The sequence below is a fragment of the Pelodiscus sinensis genome, chromosome 1 (assembly GCF_052426305.1).
Source record: "Pelodiscus sinensis isolate ZL-2025 chromosome 1, ASM5242630v1, whole genome shotgun sequence".
NCBI classification, from domain to species: Eukaryota; Metazoa; Chordata; order Testudines; family Trionychidae; genus Pelodiscus; species Pelodiscus sinensis.
The window spans coordinates 131,540,964-131,551,002 of NC_143052.1; the positions used below are offsets into that span (position 1 = coordinate 131,540,964).

At 37.2% G+C, this 10,039-nt stretch overlaps 1 protein-coding gene across 1 annotated transcript; it reads right to left on the reverse strand.

The window, feature by feature from the left end:
* Nucleotides 1-1,145: 1,145 nt before the first annotated feature.
* MANSC4 (MANSC domain containing 4) lies at nucleotides 1,146-9,396 on the reverse strand. The gene is made up of 3 exons (XM_014578499.4): nucleotides 8,751-9,396; nucleotides 3,161-3,295; nucleotides 1,146-2,846 (listed from the first exon to the last, which is right to left on the reverse strand). Exons 1-3 carry the CDS (start codon nucleotides 8,977-8,979, stop codon nucleotides 2,167-2,169), a joined length of 1,044 nt encoding a protein of 347 aa, XP_014433985.3. The 5' UTR covers nucleotides 8,980-9,396; the 3' UTR covers nucleotides 1,146-2,166.
* Between the last annotated feature and the right edge of the window lie 643 nt (nucleotides 9,397-10,039).

Below are 10,039 nucleotides of genomic sequence, written 5' to 3' on the forward strand. Positions count from 1 at the left end.
TAGATCTGCACTATTGGATTGGCTTTCTTCAGTCTGAATACAGCCTTTCTTTCTTAAAGCTCTATTTGTGTCCATAGTCTAACCTCCATAGTGCTCAGCTAGAAAGTGGGTGTTATGTTACTTGAGCAACTGGAGGTTCTAAACAGCGCAGCCTTTATTTTCTAGGATTTTGCAACACAAAATTATGAATACACATTCACAGGTATAGCAGCCATACCATCTCACACGGTGATCTCTCCATTACTCCTGAGGGAATTCTGTGCCCAAAAGTTTAAAATTATGCACCAAAAAAATTTAAATTTTTGCCCACAGTATTTTAAAATTCTGCAAAGTTTATTTGTAAATAAATATATGTGGAGGCTCTAGCATGGCAGAGGGAGCACAGGCCACTAGCTGCATAGAGGTGGGAGATCACTTCCTCAATTGGTCCCTGAAAACCTGCAAGCCAGGTGAATTGCCCTCAGCTACCTCACTTTTATATGGAGGTAAAGCTTGTCCTTGGACCTTGTGTCTCTAATTGACTGAGATGTGCTCCCCAACTGAGGGTGGAAGCATCAGTCATTAGTTACTGTGTGGGTCTCAGACAGGCAGAATTCCTACACCTCAAGCACAGCTGGAACTGCACAGCCTCCTCTCCCCATGTACTGAGAAGATCCAGCAGCTCCGCAGTGGTCAAAATGGGAGAGCATTTGCTGCAATAAGCTGCCACGGTCACCTGGGAAGATGAATGAGACCTCACCAGTCTGCGCCAACAGGACATGGAATTTCAAAAATCCCTAAGGCTTCTGAGGAAATGAGACAGATGGTTGTTTACCTGGCAGCAGGGCAATGGAGTTCAAAGTGGTAAACAGAGCAGACAAGATGGGCTTTGAGAGACACCTTCCTGGAGGCCAATGAAAGTAATGAAGTCAAGTGTGGTGTTTACTCTTGCACTTAGCCAGCAAAAATTTTGGGCAAAAAGCTTTATGTCTCTCATCAGGGTGATTTTATTTTGTTCCCAAAACAGAACATTTTTTCCAACAAAAGTCATATTGCAGTGTGTAAACATATTTACTGTTTTGTTGACCATAGGTGCCTTTTGTTGACAAAACTCTATAGTGTAGATAAGGTCTTAGATTTCCATAGCGGGGCACACCTCTTTTTTTAAATTTTTAGGAGTCCACAAATGAAAAAAAAAAATGAAAACTATTAAAATAGACACAATAGAGTATACAGTGCAGAATAGGAAGTGCTCTTTTTATTTATGAATTAACATTTATATCACAGGAGTGTTTAAAGGCCTATAATTTCAGAGCTCCATTGGGCTATATGCTATAAACACATAATGATTATTCCTTCCTCAAAGAGCTCAGTCCAAAAGAGGTGACAATAACAGGGTAAATGAGAAAAACAAGTGGGCTGGGGTGGATGACATGGAGTTACACAAATAATCTTAGCCAATCAGGAGCAGTAATCACAGTATGCCATCCGCCTAGCCATTATCAGGTTGCATTTTTCAGCATTCACACAGAGCATGTGTGTTTGAGGAGGGAATTGAAAGAGATAGCCTGGGAGAAAGCATAAAAGTGCTTGTGAAAGAAGTTTTAAACTTACAGATGTCATTCAGGATATAAATGATCTAACAGCAAGTAGGCCTGATTCTCTGTGACTTTGTGCCTTGTGTTTCCATAAAGACTTAGCCAAAGTAAGTATAAATAGCTGCTTTTCTGCTATGGTTGCATTTTACACACACTTTACATGTTATACAAAATAAGGCAGGGAAAAGAGTGCACAGAGGAAGTGGAGAACCATTGTCTCTACAGAAAGGTTGGGAAAAGTTTCTAAATGTAAATTACTCTGGATCCAATTATAAACCAAGATATATACAAACACCTCTAAGTTCACTGGCAGTTGTGGGCATGTGCATATGACTAGATAGAATTTGACCCTATATCTCTGTGGATCAGTGCATCATAAAAAGAGAATTATAACAGGATGTTTAATCGACAGTGTTACCAAAAGTTGCAGAGACATCTGCCAAAAATTAGGAAAATTTGGAGATTTTGAACTAAGAAATAAATGGTGAGAGGTATTTCACTAAATAGAGCTGCTACTTCTTCTTCCACCAGCACAAGTGATGCAAATTAATTAGTTCCTCATTATTATTATTATTTTTGGTATCTGCAATCACAAAGTATCTTTTACAAGAGTATATTTTATGTACTGCCTGGTCCCAATCTCGCCTCTCTGCACTGGTTTATAGTGACCTCTCCTCTTTTTGCAGCACCCAGCTGCCAGAAGAACAGTACAGAAGCAAAGAAAGATGAAAGAAGAACAAAACACCACAGGGACAAACCAGGCACTTGTATCCAATGCTAGCCAAGCAGGTATTTGACCCTTGTTATCTGAAGTGTAGTTCCTGCCGCTGTATCCTTTGGTTTCATTGAAGTGCTGCTTACTGCTGTTTAGGCGAGCAAGACTGGGCATATGGGATAACATCTTAGTGGATACAGACATCTTTTTTTCTGAAATAGATGTCAAACCTGTACTTTCCGAAGTCAAATCTGTTTCCTTAGCAAATTGGTCCTCCAGTGGTAGAGACCTTGCCCATAAATGTGTGGTTGGTTTGGTTTTTGGGACCAAGCCACTGCCATTGTGGGTGTGACTATCATTTGCTACCAAGCCCTGGCTAGTTGTAGAAGATGGAGATTGGAGAAGAAGAGCCTTCCATGTGACATTATTGTGCCGGCATTTCTCTGAATCAGCAGTCCTGCAGTTGTTTTGCTTTTCCCATTTGTTAAAAGAGGAACGGGTATTTGGATCTTTATAAGAGAATTTTTCAAAAACAAGGAGATCTGGATCAATCCCTGTTAAAGAAGAAAAGAACACACATTAAATACACATCTGAAAATGTAAACCATAGGCCATGCATTCTGAGCTCATCTCTCAAATGTTGAAAGAAATAAATATATACATCTATGTAAGTAAATGTAATGTACACGTTAGTTTATAGCTGTGGTAGACAAAAAAACCCTGAAAACCCTTTTGCCATTTGCGTATGTGCTTCAAATGAAATGAGGTGATGTTTTCCTCTCATCTTAAGATAATGACTGAACCAGCATGATAGTCGACAACCCATCACTGGCCCGTTTCAGCCTTGGTGTACATAATACAGTATTACCTGCTGTGATGTTGTACAAAGTAACATTGGTTGCGGGCTTCAATATGCAGCTTTCCAATGCTGGACAATAAATGTGCACGCAATTAATGTTCTCATGGATACTTTCAAAGTAGAAAACTGCCAGGTTACAGGAAACTATAATGAGAAAAGAATAAAATGGAGTCTGTGTGGCACAATGACCCATCTGCATTGCCTTTTATTTCTACTGCTTAACATTAAGAAAGAGAGTTATAATAAGGGACGGTTGCATGGCACTTCTAAACAATCACATTTTACAAACTTTAAATAAGCCTCCCAGAACCCTGTGAGGGAAGCACTATGAGCATTTTTAATTCTCATTCTACAATTGGGCAAGTGGGCAGAGAGAAACTGAGTTATTTGCATTACAGATCATTCCCTTGGCTCATCAAATACATATGCCATGGTCAGAGGTGTTACAACCTTCTCCACACAGCTCCTCCCGTTGTGTCTCAGGCTTGTTCGGGACAGTCCTCCTCTACTAGTGAGATGATTATGGAACTCTCTACTAAAATGGCCACGAAGTGGTAGCTGTTGTGACATGAATGACTGCCCATTAGAAACTGGTCTGAGACCACCTACTCATTTCACACGGGTAATTCAAAAGTTGTCAGATAGCAATTGATTCTGATCACTACTGAGGTGGATTGCATTCAAACATGAGGCCTACAAATACAAGGCTTTCTACCCTGTTAACACTCTCCTAAGCCAACCATCATCTTTTTTTATAGTACTTTTTAGAGGGCTAAACAGTAAGTGCATACCCATTGGCTGTGTCTAGATTGCACCCCTTTTCCGTAAAAGGGATGTAAATTAGACACAGCGCAATTGCAAATGAAGCGGGGATTTAAATCTTCCCCGCTTCATTTGCATGAACATGGCTGCCGCTTTTTTCCAGCTCGGGGCTTTGCCGGCAAAAAGCGCCAGTCTAGACGGGGATCTTTCGAAAAATAAAGCCTTTTCCGAAAGATCCCTTATTCCTCTTAAAATCAGGAATAAGGGATCTTTCAGAAAAGGCTTTATTTTCCGAAAGATCTAATAAAGTCCATGGAAAAAATCATTTTAAAAAAGTGCTTACATGTCTTAGCAGAAGAACCAAAGTCACCTTTGAAAATGAAACTTATGCTTCTGTGTCATTTAGGTACTTCTGAAAATTTTGTTCGAGGGGCTTGTCTAATAGTAATGCTAAAACACTTTCCATTAAAATAAAGTAAGAACACTGGCAGAATTTCCTTGTGAGATTATCTTAGAATACATCTACACTGCAACATTATTTTGAAATAATTAGTGTTATTTCAAAATAACTTAGTCTGTGTCTACACAGCAGACAGTTATTTAGAAATAATGTCAAAATACTGTCAAGCTGGAGGACTTCTTACTCCAACTCCTGTAACCCTAATTGTACAAGGAGTAAGGGAAGTCAGGAAAAATGCTCTATTTCGAAATAAGTGCTGTGTAGAGGTCCCAATGTCAATATAAGCTATTTCGAAATATGCTATGCAATTGATGTAGCTCAATTTGCACAGCTTATTTCAAGTTAAGCCCTGCTCTGTAGACGCACCCTTACAATGTGTTCAAAAGCCAAGCATCTTGTCCAAAACTAATTCTCCATTACCACACTGATTTGCCATCTTTGGGACCACAAGTGAGACTACTGTTAATTTTTATCATCATCATAGTGTCTTTACCTCATCTCCTCTTTCTCTGCCACAAACTAAACTAAACCGAGCTACGAAGAACTGCTTGCATACGAGTGTTCCCATGATTGGGGGCCAGAGTCTACAGCACAGAAGCTAGCAATGAAATGAAAGATTAAAAGTGATATAATCTGGTACCGATCCTCGCTGCTAGGAGAGCATATGGGAATATTCTGACCATATAATATTCATGAGACCATTTGTTTTTGATGTGTGCTTTCACGATTAGATGCTATGTGTCAGCATAGCTCTACTTAAAGGATGTGTGCATCAACAGAGATGGGCACTTGCTAGCAAAACATAATGTTTTGATGTAGAGTTTTTGATTCTGACTACAACACATGTATTTCTTTTACAGAAATAATAAAAACTTTAATATTATAATGAATCCATACCGAATAATTCAGAAGCAAACAATGTGTAATAAATGTATTATGTTATTGTGATGCTTATTTCAATTATCAGCCTTACAGTTAGTGCAACAAGGAAATAACTTTTGGAATAATTTTATTAATACAATTTCTGTGAATAATTATGGAAAAATGACAACTTTCCCTACACCTGTATTTACATTCTCAAACTATTTTCAGTCATCTATGATAGAAAAAAGGGAAGATATTTGTTGTTGAAATATGCCAAAACCAGCCTTTTAATCTTTTTTTCTGCTTCATTTATTTTTTTCCACTTAGTAGCCTGCATACTACATCAGAATAACAATCAAAATACTGCTTGAAAATAGGCTTGTCAATATAGACAAGTAAATTAAGTGCAGTAAAAGAGGGGAGTTTTTAAAATACATCTGAGATTAAGGATATGTACATTTGTCTATTATGAATCTAAACATATCAGCTTTGTGAAATGAAGTAATTACAGTTCTATTGCAAATAACATGTGACAGCAGCAATAGATGAGACTTCGGGTGTTAAACCAAAACTTTCTTTGCTCAGTTGGAAGCAAGACAGAAATGTCAACAAATAACAGATGATTGTCTTTAAAATGCTAATGAAAATTCTGGCAAAGGGAGAATTTCCTATCAGGTCTCAAAAACAAAAAATAATTAGCAAGTTTTCCTTGTACAAGGTCATTTTTCATATTCTATATCTAACTCTAGTCAACTGTCATCGGCTTCTAATAAGATGATTAGCATACATGTGTGGTTAGCATACATGTGTTCTTTAATAAAAGACAGGTGCAAGAAAGTATAAACACTGTCATAAAAATAACAGAAAACATTCTGTGTGAAGGACAGAAGGATAATCCTACAGGCTTAATAGAAAATTCTGACACTGTTTTGTCACAGTTGTGTTTAATTCTTATTGAAAGGCTCAAACGCATACCAGATCTCTATTACACAGCCATCTTTGGTAGCTCTATAAATATTTTCATCCATTCCCTGAGTGCTCAAGGTATCTTTATGGGTCATGGATAGACTACAGCTTTCTTCATGAGTAGGAGAGCTTACATTTCACTAACTATTTTTAAAGACTGACTATGCAGAAAACTGCTTTCAGACTAATAAGCCCTTCCATTTTCTCTTGTAGTTTTAATAAATCATCATAAACAAACAACACAAAAACAGTTTTTCAAATATTAGTTGTAGAATAATGGCTAATGCAATATTTGCATTTACATGGTATCCTTCATTCTGGAAACCTAAAGTGCTTTACAAATGCTAGTGATTCAGTAATACAAACATTATACAGAGTCATTGTTTGAAAACTAGATGCTTTATATTTTTGTTCATGCTAATAGTTTTACCTTAGGTACAACTGTACACCTCAGTTTTCACTAATTCCATTAGCAATCTGTATGTTTATCCTTAGATTCAGGTATACAGAATTAATTTCTAGAGCATTAATATGTCCTATGATGATAATATATCTTGTTTCTTTTAGAACTGCTAGACATCAAATACTCTGAAGCTTTCCTCGTTAGAGTGTGTGTTGTTTAAGAACAGAAAGTACCTGCAAACAGGAGTGCTAAGTGGACATTATATTTCAAAGCAAGGACCCATTCCCAAAAAATCTTACTTTCATATTTCTTAGGCTACGTCTAGACTGCACTGCTTTTCTGGGATACCAGAGGTCCATGGAACATGTCTGCTTTTTCGGAAAAAATTTCAAAGAAGTGGACACGTTCTTTTGCCATCCCTGTAAACCTTGTTTTACGAGAAATAAAGGATGTGTTGAAAAAGCACTTTTTTCCAAAATTTGGCACTGTGCAGATGTGCCAAATTTCAGAAAGCCTCTTTAGACAGTAAAGCGGAAAAAGATACACAATTTGCGAACTGCAAATTGTGTATCTTTTTCCGATTTAACCCTGCAATCTAGACATAGCCTTATTTATGGAAGAATTTCAGAAGCCAAAGCAGACATCTGTTTTTATCTCAAAATTTCCTTTTACAGGTTCCATTGCTTTTACTGATTACTCAGCAATTGCACTTTCATTAAAGGTCACAAAAAGAAGTCTGTTTTCTCTCATGAATATTCGAATCTATATTACCTTTAAGATGTTAATTTATGCTTATGGTAAATGAAGCTGGCTTGAATGGGCTAATTAAATTCCCTTAATCATAATGCTTTTGGTAAGGGTGAGGATTCTTTCAGGGAAAAGTGAATATTGCAAGAGCATGCTATAATAATGTTTTTCATTGAGTTTGAAAGTTACAAGGTGACTTTCAGATTTTTTTCTAATTATTTTAACTTTTTCATATTGTAATTTTAATGCTTGTTAAACCTGTTTTTGATAGTCCTATAAACAAAAGTCTTGTTTCACTGTATAACATGGATTGTGATGGAGTAAATTTCTCGATGCCACTTTTGCTGGTGCCCATAAAACTCTATTTTGAATGGACTAAATATTGTTTTTGAATCTCCATGTCCAGGTAATTCTTGTCTTTTTGGTAGTATGTACATCTGTCTACTGGGAAATAGTGAGTATTTTTTTCATCTTAATTAACATTCCATCAACAGAACCAACTGGTTTATAAAATAACAGACCCATATTTGAACCTGTGACTTTGTGTTGTAATATTTCATATGTCATTATTGACTGTCCTTCAAAATCCATTCAAAATTTTACATCTTTTAGTGCAACTGTCCTGTGTGACATAAAAATCTTCCTACATTTATAACAAATGATTTAATCACTGTATTGCTTAAGACAAATTGACTCCGCTCAAAATGCCTCTTGTTAATATCCAAACCCTCCCAATTTATAATGCAGGCTTTTAAATTTCCTCACAATCTTCTATTCCCCAAAATAAATAACCCAAAATATCCTCAGAACTTAAAATGGAAGGCTTTCCTTTTACTAGTGCTATGCAATTTTTCCAGTATCTGATTTGATCCCATTCAAGGCTGATATCCTAACAAAGCATCCTGCCCTATTATTGCCAGTGCAGAAATCCTAACAGAATCTTTCAATTTCTGCAACTACAGAGAAGCAGTATGGTCATTATTTGGTTTGAGTCTAAGAATCATGAGCTCCTAGTTCTAATTCCACTTCCCAGGAAACCCAAGTTGTAATGAAAATCTGTAGTTCCTCCATTTCATTAACTTTTCAATAAACCATTCCTACCCGGTTAAGGAGAGAGAGACCCTAATTTTAGTTTTGCCTAAAAAGATGAACATTCCAGTGTGCTCTTCCACAGAGTTGAAGCAGCCAAGTTCATTTCTATCAGGATAAACGTGGATAAGAGGAGGGAAATTGTTTAGCTGTGTCTTCACTTTCCATCAACTTTTTGTATTTTTACTGTTTGGAATGATTAAATGATGTATAAAAAGCCTAAAAATTAACTTCCCCTGTGTGCGTGACTACCTATTTTTAATACAGATTGCATGGGCTCTATAAAGAAGCAGATAGTAAATACTTACCATTCTTCATAAGGCAGCAGGTCCTGCTGCACTGCTGTGCTGTGACTTCTGTATAAATCCTCAGCACCTGGGCTCCCCTCTTCTGAGATCCCTGCAGATCAATCAGAAGACCTGGGAAGCGTCGGATCCAGCAGTTTTTGTAAAAAGTAGTGGGTGAGCAAAGTGAATCTGACTTCCACGCAAAACCCAGAACAAACAGCACTTCTGCTGCTGCCACCAGTAGAAACATCTCCTCGATGCGATTAGCTCAGTAAGTGCCTTTTCTCCAGCCCAAAGCACTGGGGAGCAGCCACCATTTTGAGAGATACTCTCTTAAGAAGTGGCAACACTGCCAGGTGAAGGAACTAGTTTCTTTTAAGCTGTTCCTATGACTTGCCTTGACTGAGTCATTTTCTGACATTCACGTCGAAGGGTTTGTTTATTGTTTTTTTTTTTTTTCTTCTCTCACATTGAGTCCCTGGGAGACTGTTGAAATTCTCAAAGCATCTTTCATGAATTTAGATTCTTCTGCACCCTAGATGCATACTGCCTTTAATCATTCAGAAACCTGGCCCACATGATTCTGACTGCCTTGCTTGTCCTGTCTGACCGAACTACTGCAGACAGCTTTCACATATGAATAATACAAAATAATAGTGATTCTAGGAGAAGGACTTCAGTTCTGTTTCTGGAAAAGGAAATATTTCAGTCATTTGAGAACAGAGTGGTCTCCCACTTGGTTCAGGTTCATTATTACACTTAATACAGAAAAAAGAGATTGGTTTAGTCTCCTGTTAATTGGTGGCCACACATATTTCTTTCATTCCTTATTACCTACAGTGTAAGTATTTACATTATTTTCTGCTATATAGCAACTACCCCTATCATTTTTTCTAAAATAATATTTTCAGTTTAGATCCTAAATATAGTTGGCAATGGCTGGAGAAGGCTGAATGTGGCATGTATCATTGGAAGGATTGAAGGGTTAACTGGGCTTTTCCAGTCTCACAAGACAAAGAATTCAGTTTGAATGGATTTTTCTGCTTATTCTTGATATAGTATAATGTCTGGCATTATACATAGTCATATTGTAAAAGAGTGCTGCTGGAGTAAGAGCTTCACAGTGCAGTTCTTCAAGCCCCTGCCCTGCAAACATTAACGCCTGCTTTTTGAATGTCTGCTCTACCGCGTGATTTCCTCTTTTGTGTGTGTGACAGCCCTGTTAAAAAACTGAAAAACAATACAGTGCACCAGTTTAGAATCATTTGCAATTAATATGTATTTTAGAAGGGGGTGTGATTTTTTTTCAA

Excerpts from the sequence above, each read along its gene's own strand:
- MANSC4 (XM_014578499.4), bottom strand. The coding sequence starts at position 8,979 with ATGTTTCTACTGGTGGCAGCAGCAGAAGTGCTGTTTGTTCTGGGTTTT. Across the intron at positions 3,296-8,750 it reads CTGCTGCCTTATGAAGAATG|TTTCCTGTAACCTGGCAGTT; the intron begins GTAAGTATTTAC and ends TTCTCATTATAG. Across the intron at positions 2,847-3,160 it reads TTTGTACAACATCACAGCAG|GGATTGATCCAGATCTCCTT; the intron begins GTAATACTGTAT and ends CTTCTTTAACAG.